General features: G+C 45.3%; 1 protein-coding gene across 1 annotated transcript in view; it reads right to left on the bottom strand.

Annotated features, from left to right (window-relative positions):
• The window catches only part of LOC121582956 (transmembrane channel-like protein 3), a gene marked incomplete at its 5' end in the record, with an annotated part of 30,928 nt that extends 8,863 nt beyond the window's left edge, over positions 1-22,065 (bottom strand). Inside the window, 13 exon segments of the mRNA XM_045219732.1 lie at positions 1,816-1,883; positions 2,337-2,465; positions 6,092-6,370; positions 6,729-6,822; positions 7,002-7,111; positions 8,382-8,529; positions 11,462-11,505; positions 12,722-12,869; positions 19,045-19,121; positions 19,124-19,189; positions 19,615-19,713; positions 21,217-21,323; positions 21,984-22,065. Of these exon segments, the coding sequence (XP_045075667.1) occupies positions 1,816-1,883; positions 2,337-2,465; positions 6,092-6,370; positions 6,729-6,822; positions 7,002-7,111; positions 8,382-8,529; positions 11,462-11,505; positions 12,722-12,869; positions 19,045-19,121; positions 19,124-19,189; positions 19,615-19,713; positions 21,217-21,323; positions 21,984-22,065 (1,451 nt within the window).
• Positions 22,066-23,923: the final 1,858 nt, after the last annotated feature.

Below are 23,923 nucleotides of genomic sequence, written 5' to 3'. Positions count from 1 at the left end.
ACAGTAGGATGTGACATATACAGTAGAATGTGACATATACAGTAGAATGTGACATATACAGTAGAATGTGACAAATACAGTAGAATGTGACATATACAGTAGAATGTGACAAATACAGTAGAATGTGACATATACAGTAGAATGTGACAAATACAGTAGAATGTGACATATACAGTAGAATGTGACATATATAGCAGAATGTGACATATACAGTAGAATGTGACATATTTTTATTTTTTTATTTTTCACCTTTATTTAACCAGGTAAGCCAGTTGAGAACAAGTTCTCATTTACAACTGCGACCTGGCCAAGATAAAGCAAAGCAGTGCGATAAAAACAACAACACAGAGTTACATATGGGGTAAAACAAAACATAAAGTCAAAAATACAACAGAAAATATATATATACAGTGTGTGCAAATGTAGCAAGTTATGGAGGTAAGGCAATAAATAGGCTATAGTGCAAAATAATTACAATTAGTATTAACACTGGAATGATAGATGTGCAAGAGATGATGTGCAAATAGAGATACTGGGGTGCAAATGAGCAAAATAAATAACAATATAGGGATGAGGTAGTTGGGTGGGCTAATTTCAGATGGGCTGTGTACAGGTGCAGTGATCGGTAAGGTGCTCTGATAACTGATGCTTAAAGTTAGTGAGGGAGATAAGAGTCTCCAGCTTCAGAGATTTTTGCAATTCGTTCCAGTCATTGGCAGCAGAGAACTGGAAGGAATGGCGGCCAAAGGAGGTGTTGGCTTTGGGGATGACCAGTGAGATGTACCTGCTGGAGCGCATACTACGGGTGGGTGTTGCTAAGGTGACCAATGAGCTAAGATAAGGTTTGGAGGTTTGTTAACACAGTGTCCAATGAAGGGCCAGATGTATACAAAATGGTGTCGTCGGTAGAATGTGACATATACAGTAGAATGTGACAAATACAGCAGAATGTGACATATACAGTAGAATGTGACATATACAGTAGAATGTGACATATACAGTACAATGTGACATATACAGCAGAATGTGACATATACAGTAGAATGTGACATATACAGTAGAATGTGACAAATACAGTAGAATGTGACAAATACAGCAGAATGTGACATATACAGCAGAATGTGACATATACAGCAGAATGTGACATATTCCCTGAGCCAACTAGGTGAAAAATCTGTCGATGTGCCCTTGAGCAAGGCACTTAACCCTAATTGCTCCTGTAAGTCGCTCTGGATAAGAGCGTCTGCTAAATGACTAAAAAAATATTTAAAAAAATAATATACAGCAGAATGTGACATATACAGTAGAATGTGACAAATACAGTAGAATGTGACAAATACAGCAGAATGTGACTGACACGCCCTGACATTAAGATCTCTAGTTGAGTTGGTCAGGGTGTGAAATCTAATTGACATATTCCTATGTTGGCCGGGTGTGGTTCCCAATCAGAGGCAGCTGTCGGTCGTTGTCTCTGATTGGGGATCATACTTAGGCAGCCATGTTGCCTACCTTAGTTGTGGGATCTTGTTTCTGTTTGGCTTGTTTGATGTTTAGCCTCTTGAACTACACGTTCTGTTGGATTTTGTTATTTTGTCGGTGTTTATTAAAATAAACGACTATGTACGCATACCACGCTGCACCTTGGTCCGATCCTTTACACAACGAACGTGACAGTGACATATACAGTAGAATGTGACATATACAGCAGAATGTGACATATACAGTAGAATGTGACATATACAGTAGAATGTGACATATACAGCAGAAAGTGACATATACAGTAGAATGTGACATATACAGTAGAATGTGACATACCAGATCATTCCTTGGTTATATATCAGGTGGAGTACATTCTCAGCTATCTTGAATTCCCCATACTCAGGCTGCCAGGTGGGAAGCATAAAGGAGTGACATTAATAAAACCTTTAATTACTTAATAAAATATTTTGATGACGTTGTCAAATCTATTAAAATAAAGTTGACTGGTGATAAATGCAACAGCTTGGGACTGCCGTGATGGCATGCACTAAACCAGAACATGTAGTTATCAGGAGCAACTAAAAAGCATGTCATCCAATTGTGACTTGCAAACTGTAGTGCACTTATCAGACGTCAACTGTAATCAGACGATAAGTAACAATTACCCTTGGGTTCAAACAGTAGTTGTTTTCTTTCAAACACTTTAAGCTTGCCTGGAGTGCCATATGGTCAGTATTTGCACTTTTGGGACTATTCGATTGCACCAGGCAAGCTCAGTGAAGCACAGCTAGACTATTTGAAAGTAAACAAATACTTTTTGAACCCAGGTCTGGCCAGAATGGAGGTTGAGTACGTACAAACTTGCTTTCCAGGTCCCAGCAGCAGCAGTCACTCAGGTACCTGACCACCAGCCCTCTGATGAAGTCTATCAACAGGATACTGGCAACCGTGAAGATCATATCGATGATAGACAGCTTCAACATCTCCTACAATAAAACACATATAAACGTATGAGCACAATGAAATGTACTGTTATAGCTACTGTCTGGTAACTATCTGTTATTGTGTCGCCTTGAAGGTAATTCTGGTAATTCTGTAATGACACTAGCTAACACCTACTAGCGCTGATGTCACTGTCAGCTTTATTGAGGAAAGTTTTACTTGCGGTGACTGTGGTATGTGGTTGTCTTACCTACCTTCATTGAATGTAAGTCGCTCTGGATAAGAGCACCTGCTAAATGACCTAAATGTATATGTCTTGCAGAAAAACTCATAACATCTGTCTGAACTGTACCATAACAAATTGGAAATGGATCATCAAGTTATACTTATCAGACCTTGGTTCTTGCACTTTTTGGGACTTTACTATTGGTTCAAAGCTCGATCAAGCACAGCTTAAGCATTTGAAAATATAAAAATATAATTTGAACCCAGGTCTGCTAATTATATGATGTCATTTTCCTGTTGAGAATATCCACTCCTAAGACGACGACACACGATATACCCTCCTATTGATCTGCACCAAGAACAAGTCATTTGTTTTGCATCCTTGGCCTAGTGACAGCTTCATTACCTGAATGTCTGCCTGGGTACGTTTCAATCCATACTCAATCTATAGTTTACGGGGGAACAATTGCCACAGGACAAGGCATTTTCATTTTTCTTGTCGGGCATAATGTCTTTAAGAGGTATTAAGGGTAACGGTCTGAGGGATGAGGCTGTTGATGATTAGGTCTGGGTACTAGTTATCGGTGCTTACCGTAATAATAATAATAATAATAATAATAATAATAATAATAATAAGCCATTTTAGCAGACGCTTTTATCCAAAGTGACTTACAGTCATGTGTGCATACATTTGTACGTATGGGTGGTCCCGGGGATCGAACCCACTACCCTGGCGTTACAAGCGCCATGCTCTACCAATTGAGCTACAGAGGACCACCCATACGTACACACGGAGTACTTAAGCTTACATGGTTGAACTACTCCAGTGTTATGTTTCATGATAGATTACTGTGACAGTAATAATACACATTTCTTTGTACAATAGATAAAGATCTATTCTAGGGGACTTTTATTTTGAAGACTCCTTGTGAATGATGCTGAATGCATGTGTTATGGATGTTGTTATAAATGATAAATAAAGGTGTTATGAATGATACGACAGCACTCACTCACAGTTTTGGGACACTGTAAAGTCCATGGAAAATAAGAGCACTTCCTCCCAGCTGCCCACTGCACTGAGGCTAGGAAACACTATCACCACCGATAAATCTACAATAATCGAGAATTTCAACAAGCATTTTGCTACGGCTGGCCATGCTTTCCACCTGGCTACCACTACCCCGGCCACCAGCTCTGCACCCTCCGCTGCAACTTGCCCATGCCCCCCCCGCTTCTCCTTCACACAAATCCAGACAGCCGATGTTCTAAAAGAGCTGCAAAATCTGGACCCCTACAAATCATCTGGGCTAGACAATCTGGACCCTTTCTTTCTAAAACTAGCCGCCGAAATTGTCGCAACCCCTATTACTAGCCTGTTCAACCTCTCTTTCGTAACGTCTGAGATCCCCAGAGATTGGAAAGCTGCCGCGGTCATCCCCCTCTTCAAAGGGGGTGACACTCTAGATCCAAACTGTTACAGACCCATATCCATCCTGCCCTGCCTTTCAAAAGTTTTTGAAAGTCAACAAACAGATCACCGACCATTTCGAATCCCACCGTACCTTCTCCGCTATGCAATCCGGTTTCCGAGCTGGTCATGGGTGCACTTCAGCCACGCTCAAGGTCCTAAACGATATTATAACCGCGATTGATAATAGACAGTACTGTGCAGCCGTTTTCATTGACCTGGCCAAGGCTTTCGACTCTGTCAACCACCGCATTCTTATTGGCAGACTAAATAGCCTTGGTTTCTCAAATGACTGCCTCGCCTGGTTCACCAACTACTTCTCAGATAGAGTTCAATGTGTCAAATCGGAGGGCCTGTTGTCTGGACCTATGGCAGTCTCTATGGGGGTGCCACAGGGTTCAATTCTTGGGCCGACTCTTTTCTCTGTGTATATCAATGACGTCGCTCTTGCTGCTGGTGACTCTCAGATCCACCTCTACGCAGACGACACCATTTTGTATACATCTGGCCCTTCATTGGACGCTGTGTTAACAAACCTCCAAACGAGCTTCAATTCCATACAACACTCCTTCAGTAGCCTCCAACTGCTCTTAAACACTAGTAAAACTAAATGCATGCTCTTCAACCGAACGCTGCTTGCACCCGCCCACCCGACTAGAATCACTACTCTCGACGGGTCTGACCTAGAGTATGTGGACAACTACAAATATCTAGGTGTCTGGTTAGACTGTAAACTCTCCTTCCAGACTCACATTAAGAATCTCCAATCCAAAGTTAAATCTAGAATCGGTTTCCTATTTCGCAACAAAGCCTCCTTCACTCATGCTGCCAAACATGCCCTCGTAAAACTGACTATCCTACCGATCCTTGACTTCGGCGATGTCATTTACAAAATAGCCTCCAACACTCTACTCAGCAAATTGGATGTAGTCTATCACAGTGCCATCCGTTTTGTCTCCAAAGCCCCATATAATACCCACCACTGTGACCTGTACGCTCTTGTTGGCTGGTCCTCACTACATATTCGTCGCCAAACCCACTGGCTCCAGGCCATCTATAAATCACTGCTAGGCAAATCCCCGCCTTATCTTAGCTCATTGGTCACCTTAGCAACACCCACCCGTAGTCTGCGCTCCAGCGGGTATATCTCACTGGTCATCCCCAAAGCCAACACCTCCTTTGGCCGCAATTCCTTCCAGTTCTCTGCTGCCAATGACTGGAACAAATTGCAAAAATCTCTGAAGCTGGAGACACTTATCTCCCTCACTAACTTTAAGCATCAGTTGTCAGAGCACCTTACCGATCACTGCACCTGTACACAGCCCATCTGAAATTAGCCCGCCCAACTACCTCATCCCTATATTGTTATTTATTTTGCTCATTTGTACCCCAGTATCTCTATTTGCACATCATCTCTTGCACATCTATCATTCCAGTGTTAATACTAATTGTAATTATTTTGCACTATAGCCTATTTTATTGCCTTACCTCCATAACTTGCTAAATTTGCACACACTGTATATATATGTATTTCTGTTGTATTTTTTTGACTTTGTTTTGTTTTACCCCATATGTAACTCTGTGTTGTTGTTTTTAATCGCACTGCTTTGCTTTATCTTGGCCAGGTCGCAGTTGTAAATGAGAACTTGTTCTCAACTGGTTTACCTGGTTAAATAAAGGTGAAAAAAAAAAAAAAAAAAACTCATAAAGGATTTCATAAAAATGTAAAGTAAAGTGTCAGGTTAATAATGGAGTGTCCCTGTATGAGTCCTACTCTGGCCTATACAAAAGGTCTCTGCCTTCATGGAACAGTTGTTCCTACACTTCCCCTGTAAAGGGTTGCTCATTCAACATTAAAAGATGAATGAATGAACAAATGGACAGATTAACAAATGAACGAATGAAGAAATGAATGAATGGACAAATAAATGAAGGAACGAATGAGCGAATGACAAGTAAAGGAATGAACTTCTGCACCTGTCCCACGTAGGTCTCCCAGCACTCGTCCTGTTTCTTCTGCTTGTTCTGCTCAAACAACCCAGTGTGGTTGTACATGGTTGCCATGGTGACCTTGCTGGTGCTGATGCCTGTGTTGACGTCCAGCACCATGGCGATGGTCGCTATGGTGCTGTTGCGTTGTTCCAAGACGGAGATGTCCGATACGAGGGTGGAGAGGCTCTCCTCCCCCGACTGGGAGATGGTCGCCATGAACGCGGTGGAGTCAGACCAGTTCCCCGACACCACAGAGACCGCCGCCTGAAAATAATCCATCAAAACCAGTTAGTGATCAAACAACCAATTAACCAATCAACTGAGTAACCAATTAACCAATCAATGAATCAATCAACCAGTCAGTCCGTCTGTCCGTCCATCCCTCAGTCAATCAGAGCTTTACAAATTCATGAAATGTTTCTCAATTTCATTCCTTTTGTTTTCTAAACCTTCCCCACATTGACAGATCGAGATCGTTGTTAACAGTAGCATTGACATTAACATCAGCATTAACAGTAACATTTCTTGAGTGGGAACTATGGCACAACATGTAAAGAGTTTAGTCACATGGCTTGTATGGTGTCCATATTAGGAAAGCCTCAATCTCAGCAGGACTACTTACAGCTGCAGCAGCTGAGGCCAGACTCATACTGTTGACCTTGTCCAGAAGGGCAATGATGAGGCTGTAGAGGTTACCCAGATACAACACCAGTACTCTGGGGAGAGGAGACAAAACATTCACTGCATTACAAAAGAAAGAAAACAGACTAAAATCGAATTAGTAGCAACATTTACTAACAGTACAGCTAAGGTGTAGTTACATGTAAAAATAAGAATCCGTAAACGTAATGTTAAGTGTGACCAAATGGGATTTGAGGTGCTGTCAGAGTCAGACCTGGCCAGTTGGAAGCGGAGGGAGGTCCTGGGATGATACATCTCCAGCTGGGCCACCAGCTCAAAGGCAGACGGGGCGATCATGGTGATGAGGGACACCACCACACTCACCTGGGACAGGAAACAGGATATGACATCAGACACTGGGTATGTTATAAAATAGACACCTTCATATACCCCTGATGACACCATAAGGAGTCATTGTATTAGGACCTTTTCTTCTCTTTTTCACTAAGATCTGGAGGCATCGGAGGAGCAAGCAGTTAGGAGCTAGAGGCTGTTCTCATGTCGCGTTCAAAACAACTAGGAACACGGAACTTGGAATTCTCTGACTTCCGACTTCAGTGCGTTCAAGACGTCTGGGAACTCAGAAAAAAATTAGCTCTGACTCAGAAAAATCGTTTGAGCTCCAACTCAGAATTCCAAGTCGGAAACCCTGGCATCTTTCTAGATCTCTGATTTTCCAACCTGAAATTCACTGACGTCATGATTTGACCTGGGGTTTTTTCAGAGTTCCCAGTTGTCTTGAAAGCAACATCAGTCCAGGCAGTGACATCAGGGTAGTCTTACCAACCCCCTACAGATGTCCATTATCCTGAACTGAATGAAATGATCAGCTGTCAGCACAGATGGTGATACATGTGGCTGGTGATAGCAGTCTCCCTATTAGTCTCCAGTTTCACATTAACGGCTTTATTACAGCATCCTGAGAGGAAATTATGCTGGAGAAACACAAGGCATGATGTAATTGAAGTCCTGTCACATATGTCTTTGTCATCAGGGAAATCAAGTGCCCAAAATGAGATGCAGTAGCTATAATCCATAAACGAAGTTAAATACAATATTGTCCGGTTTCCCGGACAGAGTAAACCTACTTACAAAACATTAAGAACACCTGCTCTTTCCATGTCAGACTGACCAGGTGAATCCAGGTGAAAGCAATGATCCCTTATTGATGTCACTTATAAAATCCACTTAAATCAGTGTAAATGAAGTGGAGGAGACAGATTAAAGAAGGATTTTTTAAGCCTCGAGACAATTGATGCATGGATTGTGTATGTTCCATTCAGAGGGTGAATGGGCAAGACAAAACATTTAAGTGCCTTTGAACGGAGTATGGTAGTAAGTGCCAAGCGCACCGGTTGTTGACAAGAACTGCAACACTGCTGGGTTTCCAATGTGCATCAAGAATCGTCCACCACCCGAAGGACATCCAGCCAACTGTGGGAAGCATTGGAGTCAACATGGGCCAGCTTCCCTGTGGAACGCTTCGACACCTTGTAGAGTCCATGCCCCGATGAATTGAGCCTGTACCTTAAAGGGGACACGGTGGAGGTGTTCCTAATGTTTGGTATCCTCAGTGTCTACTGTAGCTAGCTACCTCATTCTTCTCCCATAGTGTTAGCTCTGGCTTCTCCTGCTCTAGTTTCTGGGAGCGGTCCACCACAAAGTAGATGATATAAATGCTGCCAGCCAGAGAGAGAAGGACCAGGATGTTGGCTAGGATACGCAGACTGATCAGGACTGCTCTGGAAGAGAGGGAGAAAAAAAGAGAAACAGTAGTTCAAGTATTCATATCCCTTGACTTATTCCACATTTTGTTGTGTTACAGCCAAAGTGAAAACATGTTTTAAGAAATATAGTAATATTTAATTTACATAAGTATTCACACCCCTGAGTCAATACTTTGTGGAAGCAGTCTTTCTGGGTAAGTCTCTAAGAGCTTTCCAAACCTGGATTGTGCAACATTTGCTCATTATTATTTTCTAAATTCTTCAAGCTCTGTCAAATTGGTTGTTGATCATTGCTAGACAACCATTTTCAGGTCTTGCCATAGATTTTCAAGTAGATTTAAGTCAAAACTGTATCTCGGCCACTCAGGAGCATTCACGGTCTTCTTGGTAAGCAACTCCAGTGTAGATTTGGCTTTGTGTTTTAGGTTATTGTCCTGTTGAAAGGTGAATTCATCTCCCAGTGTCTGTTGGAAAGCAGACTGAACAGTTTTTCCTCTAGGATTTTGTCTGTGCTTAGCTCCGTTCCATTTATTTTTTATCCTGTAAAACTCCCCAGTCCTTAACGATTACAAGCATACCCATAACATGATGCACCCACCACTATGCTTGAAAATATGGAAAGTGGTACTCAGCAATGTGTTGTATTGGATTTGCCCCAAATATAACACTTTGTTTTCAGGACAAAAAATTAAATGCTTTGCCATTTATTTTAATTGTTATTACTTTAATGCCTTGTTGCAACAGGATGGATGTTTTGGAATATGTTTATTCTTTACAGGCTTCCTTCGTTTCACTCTGTCAATTAGGTTAGTATTGTGGAGTAACTACAATGTTGTTGATCCATCCTCAGTTTTCTCCTATCACAGCCATTAAACTCTGTAACTGTTTTAAAGTCACCATTGGCCACATGGTGAAATCCCTGAGCGGTTTCCTTCCTCTCCGGCAACTGAGTTAGGAAGGATGCCTGTATCTTTGTAGTGACTGGGTGTATTGATACACCATATTTGTAGTGACTGGGTGTATTGATACACCATCCAAAGTGTAATTAATAACTTCACCATGCTCAAAGGGATATTCAATGTCTGCTTTTTTTTTTTTTTACCCATTTACCAATAGGTGCTCTTCTTTGCGAGGCATTGGAAAACCTCCCTGGTGTTTGTGGTTGAATTTGTGTTTGTAATTCACTGCTCGGCTGAGGGACCTTACAGATAATTGTATGTGTGGGGTACAGAGAGGAGGTAGTCATTCAAAAATCTTGTTAAACACTATTATTGCACACAGAGTGAGTCCATGCAACTTATGATGTGACTTGTTAAGCAATTTTTTACTCCTGAACTTATTTAGGCTTGCCATAACAAAGGGGTTGAATACTTATTGACTCAAGACATTTCCACTTTTCATTTTTAATTCATTTGTAAACATTTCTAAAAACATAATTCCACTTTGACATTATGGGGTACAGTGTGTTGGACAGTGACAGCAAATCTAAATTTAATCTATTTTAAATTCAGGCTGAATAAAATGTGAAAAAAGTAAAGGGGTGTGAATACTTTGTTAAGGCACTATGTAAAACCCTTTTACACAAAGTGCTTTACAGTAAACCTGCTTAGACCCAGGCGCAAGCAGAAATAGAAGCACAGTGGCAAGAAAAAAACTCTGTAGAAGGAAGAAACCTAGAGAGGAACCAGATTCAAAGGGGAGGTCCTTCCTCCTCTGGCTGCCTGTATTGTACACTCTTAGGGTTATTTGGCTGTCCCCATAGGATAACCCTTTTTGGTTACAGGTAAAACACTTTTTGTTTCCAGGTGGAATCCTTTTGAGTTCCATGTAAATCCCTCTGTGGAAAGCGTTCTACATGGACCATAAAAGGGTTCTACCTGAAACCAAAATGGTTCTTCAAAGGGTTCTCCTATGGGGACAGCCGAAGAACCCTTTAAGGTTCTAGATAGCACCTTTTTTCTAAGAGTGTACATTGGACATTACACAGTCTTCATCAAACCACAGCCTTCATCATATCACCACCTAAACTACACAAAACAGTGGCAACATGGTAACGTTACTATAACTCAAACCCCAGTGAAAATCTCCCCAAACCAATCAGTAGGACTTTAGGTTGAACTCTCCCATTGAAACTACAATTTACATACAGTACAGTGCATGCATCCACCTAGCATTAGCCCCTGTAAGAATAGACATCTACCTCAAATGGACTGAAAGAAGTCACTACATAGTGTGGTGGAGAGGGCTGCGGGCGGTGTGAACCAACGTTCCCTGAACTATTAATCCCTCTTTAATGTCTACTCAGGTCTGATGATGCTCTGGTGGAGGTGATTTAGAGCCAGTCATCTCTGACAGTACAAGGCTGTTAGGATGAGTTACGCCACAAGGAAGTGATGGCCTGCGTGGGATCGGACGGGGTAGCAATGGACTGGGAGCGAGAGAGTAAATCAGTCCTTCTGAGACCAGTGGAGAACGCATGGAGGTAGAAGAGGCTCAAAAGCAACCTGGGGAACGCAGGAGATGAACAAGTCATAACAATATATTGATTTTTATACAGTGTTTCCCCTACAGTATATGCAAATTCATGGCTGCCACTGGAATTTTTTTTTGATGTGTAGATGTATGCCTCAGGAAGACCCCAGGAAGACCCCCCTCCCCGCAGGAAGACCCCAGGAAGATCCCCCTCCCCGTAGGAAGACTCCAGGAAGACCCTCCTCCCACACTAGACCCCTAAACCAAAGAGCATCATCAATGAATGTGGTACGGTCCTGGATTCTACCAATGTCAGAATGACACAAGATACTTTGCAAAGGATAACACCACTGACGCACAAAAGCTAAGGGTCCATTAATGGGTCCAGGGTGACAGCAACTCACAGGAAAGCAATATCAATGTGTGATGCTAACTTAGCCACCCTCTACATGGACAAGAGAATAAACATACTTACAGACTAGTATCCTTCTTTTTCTCCTGTTCCTCAACAATGGCCTCCTAGAAAAAGGGGCAAAGAATTAGCATTTATTCATGTCATCCATCTTGTGTAACTACATCTTTGCTGCAATTTTGTCCAGTAATCTGTAGAAAATTAAATTGTAAATCTTGATGAGACAAAACTTGGTAAAATACAGGTAAAATAAGAATAAATAAATCAAAAACGATGTATTGAATCAAGCATATAGGGATTTAAACTGAGCTTATTGAAACAGAGGAATATAATGTATATTTTGCTGACTGTACAGGGAAACTCAACAGGCAGGTTAAAGGGCTCTCTTGTTTAGACGTAGAATACAGATTATAGATCATCCCTCAGGGAAATCAGCAGTAATACAATGGTACATTGACTTCTACTCTACAGAGTGCTGTGAGTGAATTAAAGAAGTCGGGATCGTTGGAAATCAAATCTGAGGAGTGGAGTGGTGCAGTGTTTCTCAATGGCTCAGTGCAGATGAAGGAGAGGAGATGAGGAAAGGAAACCTGGTAAGATGATTGAGCGTGCACCTCAAATGTGTTACATGGCTTCCTCTTCCCATCTCCTCTCCATCATTTGTGATGATCTGAAAACACAGGATAAGTGAAAGCAAAGTGGTAGATCGAGGTAAAGTTTAAAATGTAATCACGCTGCCAGAATATAATGAGTTGTATAGTCATTTTTGCACTTTGCACTATTATTTTTGCACTACGAAAATGTCGCCCTCAATAGTCTAAACAGACCTCCTCTGCTCATCTACGGTTCTTCATCTGCTCTGATCTGGAAGAACTGGATAAGTGAAGCTCATTCACACCAATCACCTAATTTACTTTACTTTACTGACTAGTGTGAATCTGCTCCACTAGTCCAGTTCTTTCAGATCAATGCTGATGACGGACAGGAGATGAGCAGAGGAGGTCCGTTTAGACTATTGAGGGCAACATTTTCGTAGTGCAAAAAAATACTGCCCCACTCCTCAGTTTTGACTTCATTACATGTAACACATTATGATGAGTTGTATAGTAATTTTTACATTTGAAACTTTACCTCAACAATGTGCATTATAAAGAGGCAACTATTTACGTATTTCTCAGTTTACATTGTAACGTTGAATAATTATTTTCAAATTAAATCACTGCAAGATGATGAGGTTTACAGATGTTTTGCACTAATACAAAATTATTTTCCACTACAGAAATGTGTCCCTGAGTCTTGCACCATGACCTGTGTCTCTCTCACCCTGATGTTGTTGACGATAGCGGCTCCCTTGCTCTCTGCAGCTTCAGGATTCCCTATGAGGTAGTCCCAGGCACAGAACACTCTCCAGCAGAAGGTGAAGTTCTCGTCAGAGGCACTGGCCAGGCTCAGACGGGAGTTCTTAGCCATCCTGAGGGAAAATGTAAATAAATAACACAAAATGGCATCAATTAGCGACACATCATTGTGTTCCTAATAAGAGGTTAAACTGGCGATAGAACAGTTTTCAAACACCATTATAGATAATACAGAAACAGTTCAAATATAATCACTACAATGGTTATGTAACGATCCCGGCTGTCTGAGTCGGGTCCTGGCTGGTGACTAGTGTTCCTGTTCGTAATCTCCAGTTTCCCGAGGGTTCGGGAACGCTCCGGGGAGCGCTCTTGTTTTCCGCACCTGCATCCCATCAGCAATCTGCACACCTGGTCCTGATCATCACCCTTCTTAGGCTCTGGCCTAACATCCAGTTCCTGCCGGATCGTTAGCTATGAACAGTATGTTTGTCAGCGTATCAGCCTCTGAGCCATTAGTGTTAGTTTTGTTGTTTTGCACCTTGTGACTTGCTGTGTACTGACCTCCGTTTTTGTTCTGTCTGCAGTCTCTCACCCGGAACCTTCACCCAACCTCTGCCTGATGGTCGGCGGCTGCCGAGCCAGTACCGGACCAACCACTGCACCTCAACAACCCATCCACGCCACCCGCTCTGTTCCCTGGATTATTCAGCCTCACTCGGAATCGATTAAATAAACACTCACCTTTCTCTCAACGTACCTTGTCCTGGTCTGCTTCTGGGTTCGGGCTTAGTAAACCGTGACAGAACGATCCGGCCAGTAATGAACCCAGCGGACCTGGACTCTGTTCGCCATGCTATTACCCAGCAGGAGAAGATGTTGGGCCATCATAGCACGGTACTACAGGAGATCGCGTTGTCAGTTCGGAACCTTTCTACCGGTCTGACGGAGGTCCAGAACCAACGCAAGTGTCCGGTGGAGGATCCACTGCCGGTTTCACCCATCTCGCCTGCCGCTTCTGAAGCTGTGTCCATCCGTGAGCCCAAGGTTCCGACGCCGGATAAATATGAGGGGGAGCTGGGAAGATGCCGTTCCTTCCTTATGCAGTGTGGATTAGTGTTCGATCTACAGCCCTACTCTTATGCCACAGACAAGGCTAGGATAGCCTTTGTGATTGAGTTGCTGCGTGGTCGAGCGCTGGAGTGGGCTTCAGCCGTTTGGGAACGACAGGATCCCTGCATGGCTTCATACCAGGGGTTCACGGCCGAGATGAGGAAGCTCTTCGACCATTCCGTCCGAGGGAGGGACGCAGCTAGGCGCCTGTTTTCGCTTCGCCAAGGAACTCGTAGCGTGGCCGACTTCGTGATCGAGTTCAAGACGTTGGCTGTGGAGAGTGGGTGGAACGAGGGAGTCTCTGCAAGCGGCCTTTTACCAGGGTCTGTCGGAGCAGCTCAAGGATGAGTTGATCTCCTATCCGGAGCCTAGTGACCTGGACAGCTTGGTAGCCTTGTCTATTCGGGTGGATAATCGAGTCCGAGAGCCGAAGGAGGGAGAAGCAATGGGGTCCGTCCAATCGATCAGCTTCTCAGTTCCCAGTCGGGTCGGGTGGTGGACCAGAACACGTCGATCATTCTCCACCACAATGGATTAGTGGAGAGGTCCTCTCTCCCGATTCTGAACCCATGCAAGTGGGGCGGCACGGGTTAACCAAGGAGGAGCGTCAACATAGACGTAAGACCAACTGCTGCCTCTACTGTGGTAGCTCGGGACATTACATCTCCACTTGTTCCCGGCGGTCGTCAAACTGCCCGGCTCGCTAAAGTTGGGAGGACTTTTAGCGAGCCAGTTTCAACCTCTCAGTACCTCTGTCAGACCCCCGTTTCCCGGCTACCCTTGTGAACAGGAATCAGAGCTTAGCGCTTAACGCCTTTATCGATTCAGGTGCCGATGGAAGCTTTCTTGATGCCGAGTTGGTGGAACAGCTGGGGCTTTCCAAGGAGCAATTGCCGGAAGCCATTGAAGCGACCACTCTGAACGGCAGTAGTCTGGCACGTATCACGATGAGGACTGAACCGGTTAAGATGCGGTTGTCGGGGAATCATTCTGAGATGATTTCATTCTTCATTCTGCCGTCTTCCCATGTTCCTCTGGTCCTTGGATACCCCTGGCTGAAGGAACACAATCCCGTTCGATTGGGTGACGGGCAAGGTAACGAGTTGGAGCCTTGATTGTCATGCTAACTGTCTCAAGACTGCCTGCCCCCATTCGGTTCCCAGTCAGGTGATTGAGGCTAAACCCCCAGATTTGTCCCTGGTTCCCGAGACATATCACGATTTGGGGGAAGTTTTCAGTAAGCAGAAGGCTCTGTCACTCCCCTCCCCACCGACCATATGATTGTGCCATCAACCTGGTCCCTGGAGCTGTCTACCCCAAGGGAAGGTTATACAGTATCTCCCGACCAGAACGTGAGGCGTTGGAGACCTACATCAAGGAGTCCCTAGCTGCTGGTCTCGTTCGGCCCTCGTCATCACCCCTGGGGGGCAGGATTCTTCTTTGTGGGTAAGAAGGATGGCTCTCTTCGACCGTGTATTGATTATCGGGGGTTGAATGACATCACGGTCAAGAACAAGTATCCCCTGCCCTTGATGAGTTCTGCCTTCGACTCCTTACAGGGTGCTACGGTGTTCACCAAGCTAGACCTACGCAATGCGTATCACCTGGTCCGGATCAGAGAGGGGGACGAGTGGTTGACGGGTTTCAATACACCGATGGGTCACTCGAGTATCAGGTGATGCCGTTTGGACTGACCAATGCTCCAGCCGGTATTCCAGAGTATGGTGAACGACGTCTGAGAGATATGATCGGTCTCTTTGTGTTTGTTTACCTGGATGACATTCTGATCTTCTCGAAGGAACCTTCCCGACCACGTCCAGCATGTCCGGCAGGTTCTGCAGCGATTGTTGGAGAATCGCCTGTTCGTGAAGGCCGAGAAGTGCGAGTTTCACGCCCACACGACATCCTTTCTCGGTACATCATCTCCAGGGGAGAGATTAGGATGGACCAGGAGAAGGTTAGAGCGGTTCTGGAATGGGCCCAGCCCGGTACGAGATTGCAGCTCCAGAGATTTTTTGGGGTTTGCGAATTTCTACCGCAGATTCATCCGGGATTACAGCCGTGTGGCCGCTCCGTTAACTGCCTTGACTTCCAGTATCAGGACCTTCAAGTGGAATCCGGAGGCGGATCGAGGCGTTTCTGGATTTGAAGAGGCGATTCACCAACGCACCGATTCTCTCTCAACCGGACACGGCCCGTCAGTTCGCTGTTGAAGTGGACGCGTCTGATGTGGGAGTTGGCGCCATCCTGTCGCAGCGATGCTCCACGGACAGTAAACTCCATCCCTGCGCCTACTACTCGTCGCCTTTCGCCTGCGGAGAGGAATTACGATGTGGGTAACCGGGAGCTTCTCGCGGTGAAACTTGCCTTGGAGGAGTGGCGCCACTGGTTGGAGGGGGCGGAGCAACCGTTTATTGTCTGGACTGACCACAAGAATCTTGCTTACGTGCAATCGCTAAACGTCTCAACTCCCGTCCAGGCCAGGTGGGCGTTGTTTTTCGGACGATTCAAGTTTGCCCTGACGTTCCGACCTGGATCTAAGAACGGCAAGGCGGACGCCTTGTCCCGGATGTTCTCCAAGACGGAGGAGAGTGGGTCCAAGACCGAGACAATCCTCCCCGGAACTGCGTCGTGGGAGCAGTTATGTGGAAGATTGAGGAGGAGGTGCTGGCGGCCCTTCGGACTCAGCCCGGTCCCGTAACGGTCCACCCGGTCGGTTGTTTGTGCCTGAGTCGGTTCGTCCTGCTGTCCTCAAATGGTCCCACGCCAGCAAGATGGCTTGTCACCCTGGCGTGGCTCGGACAATGGCGTTTCTTCGCAGACGTTTTTGGTGGCCTGCCATGGCCGAGGATACTCGGGGTTTTGTTGCTGCCTGTCCAGTGTGTGCGCAGAATAAGAGTACCAATCGGCCCAGCTCTGGACTACTTCACCCCCTTCCTATTCCCCGCGACCATGGTCGCATCTGGCCCTGGACTTCGTCACTGGGTTGCCCGCTTCTGAGGGGAACACGGTCGTTCTGACTATCGTGGACAGATTCAGCAAGTTCGCCCACTTTGTGCCTATTGCCAAGCTTCCCTCTGCCTCGGAGACGTCCGAGATCCTGGTTAGGGAGGTTTTCAGGGTCCACGGTTTGCCCAGTGATATCGTTTCCGACCGTGGCCCTCAGTTTACCTCTGCTGTCTGGAAGTCCTTCTGTTTGGCCATTGGAGCTACAGTCAGTCTCACATCTGGTTTTCACCCCCAATCCAATGGTCAGGCGGAGAGAGCCAACCAGAAGATGGAATCCACGCTACGCTGTCTGGTCTCTTCCAACCCCACCTCCTGGGTCTCTCAGTTGCCTTGGGTTGAGTATGCCCACAATACTCTTCCTACATCTGCCACTGGGATGTCTCCCTTCCAGTGCCTGTATGGCTACCAACCTCCCCTGTTTCCTTCTCAGGAGAAGGAGCTCTCAGTGCCTTCTGTTCAGGCCCATATTCGTCGTTGCCACCGGACCTGGCATCGGGCCAGAAAGGCACTCCTTAGAGCACATGTGTCAAACTCATTCCATGGAGGGCCGAGTGTCTGCGGGTTTTCGCTCCTCCCTTGTACTTGATTGATTAATTAAGGTCACTAATTAGTAAAGAACTCCACTCACCTGATTGTCTAGGTCTTAATTTAAAGGAAAAACCAAAAACCTGCAGACACTAGGCCCTCCATGGAATGAGTTTGACACCCCTGCCTTAGAGTTTCGGACCGGTATCAGCTCCAGGCGAATCGTCGCCGGATCCCCGCTCCCACCTATACCATCGGAGATAGGGTTTGGTTGGCCACACGGGATCTTCCGTTACGGACTGAGTCTAGGAAGTTGTTACCGAAGTTCATTGGTCCGTTTGTGGTGGAGAGGGTGATCAATCCAGTGGCTGTTCGACTCAAACTACCGAGGACGCTCAGAGTCCATCCCACCTTTCATGTCTCCTGCCTCAAGCCTGTCTTCCTCAGTCCTCTGTTGCCTCCCCTCCGCCTCCTCCTCCTCCTCCTCGGATGATCGGAGGTGGTCCTGCCTACACGGTGCGTCGCATCATGGATTCCAGACGGCGGGGCCGGGGTTTCCAGTATCTCGTGGACTGGGAGGGGTATGGCCCTGAAGAGAGAAGTTGGATTCCCCGGGCGACAGGTCCTAGATGCGGACCTCATCAGTGACTTCTACCGCCTCCATCCTGGCGCTCCGGGGAGTCCGCCCGGTGGCGTTCGTCGGAGGGGGGGTACTGTAACGATCCCGGCTGTCTGAGTCGGGTCCTGGCTGGTGACTAGTGTTCCTGTTCGTAATCTCCAGTTTCCCGAGGGTTCGGGAACGCTCCGGGAGCGCTCTTGTTTTCCGCACCTGCATCCCATCAGCAATCTGCACACCTGGTCCTGATCATCACCCTTCTTAGGCTCTGGCCCTAACATCCAGTTCCTGCCGGATCGTTAGCTATGAACAGTATGTTTGTCAGCGTATCAGCCTCTGAGCCATTAGTGTTAGTTTTGTTGTTTTGCACCTTGTGACTTGCTGTGTACTGACCTCCGTTTTTGTTCTGTCTGCAGTCTCTCACCCGGAACCTTCACCCAACCTCTGCCTGATGGTCGGGCGGCTGCCGAGCCAGTACCGGACCAACCACTGCACCCTCAACAACCCATCCACGCCACCCGCTCTGTTCCCTGGATTATTCAGCCTCACTCGGAATCGATTAAATAAACACTCACCTTTCTCTCAACGTACCTTGTCCTGGTCTGCTTCTGGGTTCGGGCTTAGTAAACCGTGACAGGTTAGTCAGACAGACCATGGAAAAATAATACAATTTGAAGTCATGTTAAAGGTAGACTCAGCGAAATGCCACGAGCAGTGCCGCAGAAATTGAGATGAGCGAGATGCAAGACTTGGCTCTCACACAGTCCCACACAGTATCTGTGCATGTGCAGGGGTTCCCTTCATGCTATTACAATGTAATAGCCACTATGCTTTTACTTTGTGTATCTCCGTCACTCAGTCTACCTTAAAAATATAATATTTGGCATTAGTAGTAGCTATTAGCTACAGTAGCCCCATCAATGGTCTCCTTTGGTAATACATTCCTATCAATATTACTTCACTTTCATTTTAACATCAATATCAATCCACATAAATGAGCTTTATTAAAAGAGACTCTAGTGATTTACTTTCTTAACAGAATGATGAAACTGTAGGCAAAAACAGCCATCCCAACCAGAAAGTAGGCCAGGGGGAGGCGATAGCCGTGCACTGCCGATCTTCCCTCACCGGGCTGTAGTACCCATAGAACAACACAGAGTACTGGAGATAGCCCTGTGGACCAAAACAAACACAAGAAATTACCTGGGAACCAAAATAAGTTGTGGCTTGTGTCTTTAAAACATGGTGAAACTGAAAGCCTACAACAAATAAAACCAAGACACGCTTTTGAGGCATTACTGGCACATTCAGTGCTGAGTCCTCTCTCTGACCATAGTGGCAATCATGGAACACTAATATATATATATATATTATATATATAATTATATATATAATGTTTAAACAAATCCTGATTCAATTCTGTTGATCCTCGGGGCCTCCGTACTTCATGTCATGCTGAGAAGAAGGCTGGCAACATAAACATCACTCATAGTACAAGGAGTGGTTGAAATATTGCTTAGTTGAATCGGACTACACAACAAAATGGATGTAATTTAACAGTGATATTAAGGGAACATTAAGAGATAAATCTGCCTTGCCCCGAGAGACCAGATGGTGTCCAGATCCTGAGCTGAGGCCAGGTGCTCCTTGGGAATGGTTTTTACTCGGGTCGTTCCAAATGGCTCTCCGGCCAGGAGCTGAGGGAAGATATGGAAAAACAGACAAACAGATGGATTATTATGCCAATGCAATCAAAGATATGGAGATATAGTACATACCGTTTTGTGGGGAGGAGTGGGGGCAAATGGATTAGGAAGGGAAAATGTTTACCATTGAATTTGCACACACACACACACACACGGACACTTTAACTACCCACTGCCTCAAACACAACAATATTTTCCCTTTATTTTCTATTTTCTGATTTTCCTCCAATCATAATCTACAATGATCTCCAACCAACCATAACATTGGTTGTCTATATGTATCAAGTAGAAAACGGTAAGTTCTGATAAATAACAGGTGGGAAATGGAGTCAGATACTCAATGCTTAAAAAAAAGAAATCTATATTGACTGAATTATAGTACATAAACCATTCAGCTTCACCATGACGGTAAAATGTTGTATTGTCCCATCCAAGCTAAAAGCTGCATTGTCTGCAACCTGCGATCGGATTGAATCCCGACTAAAGTCAACTTATCTCTGAAAACGGAAAACTCCAGTTTACAAAGGAAAAGTCCAATCTGTGAGGTTGGGGTGAATGAAGGAGGGAAAAGGTTGGTTGGAGAATGAATGGAAGGAAAGAGGGACTAAATGCAGGAGATTGGGAGTGAGTGATGCGCCAGCTGATGTCTGGGGAAATTGCCTGTGTCTGCATGTCAGCAGGCTAAATAAATCAGCCCTGCTTTTCCCGCCATACCTAGACCAAAAACAATGCCCTCTACGCTTATTTGTGACGGCTGGCACCAAAAGTGCTGATTTTTATTGTCATACTTTGCAAGCACATACCGGAATTTACGATATCTGTTAGGTCCTCTCTAGTATCCTCTGCATACAATTCACCATTGTGACATTCAGCTACAGTCTACATTTGGAGCAGTCAAATCGTATTAATTGAAATTCTCTATTGCTATTTTTAAGTTTTGTTTTATTCGGAATTCAGTTGACATCCTTTCACTAATAACTTTATTTTTTACTCATAATACACACATCTATGGTACAAACACTTCACCTGTTCTTCTATTGTTTAATTGTTCCCTTATTTATCCAGGTATGTCATTGAGAACACATTATTTTACAATAACGACCTGACCAAGATAGAGCACTGATTGCCCTCGGACATAAGGAAGACACACACACGCACGCACGCACGCACGCACGCACGCGACGCGCACGCACGCGACGCACGCCGCACGCACGCGACGCGCGCACGCATGCAACGCACGCAGACACGCACGACGCACGCACGCACGCGACGCACGCCGCACGCACGCCACGCACACGCACACGCATGCACGCACGCACGCACGCACCGCGCACGCACGCACGCACGCACGCACGCACGCACGCACGCACGCACACACACACACACACACACACACACACACACACACACACACACACACACACACACACACACACACACACACACACACACACACACACACACACACACACACACACACACACACACGGTTACCTCAGGTATGACTATGAATGCTCCAGTCATGATGGTAAGGACTATGTTGATACCAAACAGCCATCGGAGGAAGATGAAGTACGAGGCCACCCCTGACCCAAAGTGACCTAAGAGGGATGCAGAGACAGGGGTGTAGGGGTGTAGTTTCCCCTAGACATTGATCTTGGGTCAGTTTAGCATTTTCACCACTAATGGTTAAGTTAATGATTGGGGGAGGGGAAGCTGATCCTGGATCTGTACTAGGGGAAACTTCACCCAGAGACGGAAACAGATAATCACAAACCATCTCAAACCAAACTGAATTTTATTTGATATTTCAATAAAATCAAAATAAAATAAAATTGTAATTGTCACATAGCTTCAGAAACAACAGGTGTAGACTAACAGTGAACTGCTTACTTACGGGCCCTTCCCAACAATGCAGAATACAATACGAAAAATAAACTAATTATAATAGAAAAACAATTGTAACACGAGGAATAAAATACACAATGAGCAATGACAGCTTGGCTATATACACAGGGTATAGATATGTACATATAGGTAGGGATAAAGTGACTAGGCAACAGGATAGACAATAGACTGTAGCAGCAGCGTCTGCGATGAGTGTGGAAGTGTGGAAGTTTGTGTGTGGCGACAGTGTGCCAATACGCTTTACAATCAAATACACATTACAGTAAAAGGAAATGAAATAAAATGTTACTGTAATATAGTCAATATCTTACATGTTCAAGTAAGTAATAAAAGAGATCATTAAAAGTTGTTACTTTCTATTTTCTTGATCCTCATCTCCCAGGGAATGAACAGAACCACAATGTTGTACAGCAACCTGGAGACCTTCTTCAGCAGCTGAAAATATGATGACCATTTTGTATTAGTGTTTGTTTGTTTGTTTGTTTGTGTGTGTGTGTATATATACACTGCTCAAAAAAATAAAGGGAACACTAAAATATCACATCCTAGATCTGAATGAATGAAATAATCTTATTAAATACTTTTTTCTTTACATAGTTGAATGTGCTGACAACAAAATCACACAAAAATTATCAATGGAAATCAAATTTATCAACCCATGGAGGTCTGGATTTGGAGTCACCCTCAAAATTAAAGTGGAAAACCACACTACAGGCTGATCCAACTTTGATGTAATGTCCTTAAAACAAGTCAAAATGAGGCTCAGTAGTGTGTGTGGCCTCACGTGCCTGTATGACCTCCCTACAATGCCTGGGCATGCTCCTGATGAGGTGGCGGATGGTCTCCTGAGGGATCTCCTCCCAGACCTGGACTAAAGCATCCGCAACTCCTGGACAGTCTGTGGTGCAACGTGGCGTTGGTGGATGGAGCGAGACATGATGTCCAGATTGGATTCAGGTCTGGGGAACGGGCGGGCCAGTCCATAGCATCAATGCCTTCCTCTTGCAGGAACTGCTGACACACTCCAGCCACATGAGGTCTAGCATTGTCTTGCATTAGGAGGAACCCAGGGCCAACCGCACCAGCATATGGTCTCACAAGGGGTCTGAGGATCTCATCTCGGTACCTAATGGCAGTCAGGCTACCTCTGGCCAGCACATGGAGGGCTGTGCGGCCCCCAAAGAAATGCCACCCCACACCATGACTGACCCACCACCAAACCGGTCATGCTGGAGGATGTTGCAGGCAGCAGAACGTTCTCCACGGCGTCTCCAGACTCTGTCACGTCTGTCACATGTGCTCAGTGTGAACCTGCTTTCATCTGTGAAGAGCACAGGGCGCCAGTGGCGAATTTGCCAATCTTGGTGTTCTCTGGCAAATGCCAAACGTCCTGCACGGTGTTGGGCTTAAGCACAACCCCCACCTGTGGACGTCAGGCCCTCATACCACCCTCATAGGGTCTGTTTCTGACCGTTTGAGCAGACACATGCACATTTGTGGCCTGCTGGAGGTCATTTTGCAGGGCTCTGGCAGTGCTCCTCCTGCTCCTCCTTGCACAAAGGCGGAGGTAGCAGTCCTGCTGCTGGGTTGTTGCCTCCTACGGCCTCCTCCACGTCTCCTGATGTACTGGCCTGTCTCCTGGTAGCGCCTCCATGCTCTGGACACTACGCTGACAGACACAGCAAACCTTCTTGCCACAGCTCGCATTGATGTGCCATCCTGGATGAGCTGCACTACCTGAGGCACTTGTGTGGGTTGTAGACTCCGTCTCATGCTACCACTAGAGTGAAAGCACCGCCAGCATTCAAAAGTGACCAAAACATCAGCCAGGAAGCATAGGAACTGAGAAGTGTTCTGTGGTCACCACCTGCAAAACCAGTCCTTTATTGGGGGTGTCTTGCTAATTGCCTATAATTTCCACCTGTTGTCTATTCCATTTGCACAACAGCATGTGAAATGTATTGTCAATCAGTGTTGCCTCCTAAGTGGACAGTTTGATTTCACAGAAGTGTGATTGACTTGGAGTTACATTGTGTTGTTTAAGTGTTCCCTTTATATATATAATTGTGCGCGAGCCTTTTTTGATTGATTGATTTACTGTTATTATCATGTCTTATTTCAGATGCCCATACCATTGGACTTAAACAGTAAATTATTTTCAGGGTGTGTGCGCGTGTGTGTGTGTGCGCGTGCACGCAAGCGCGTGCGTGTGTGTGTATATTTGTGTTTAAGAAGGAGGAAGAGGTTAAACTCTTTGCTTAATTTACTCAGAGAAGATCTGTTGATTCAGTTA

The sequence above is a fragment of the Coregonus clupeaformis genome, unplaced genomic scaffold (assembly GCF_020615455.1).
Source record: "Coregonus clupeaformis isolate EN_2021a unplaced genomic scaffold, ASM2061545v1 scaf2691, whole genome shotgun sequence".
Taxonomy (NCBI): Eukaryota; Metazoa; Chordata; class Actinopteri; order Salmoniformes; family Salmonidae; genus Coregonus; species Coregonus clupeaformis.
The sequence above is the reverse complement of the archived record's forward strand: the minus strand, read 5'-3'. Positions and strand labels throughout refer to the sequence as shown.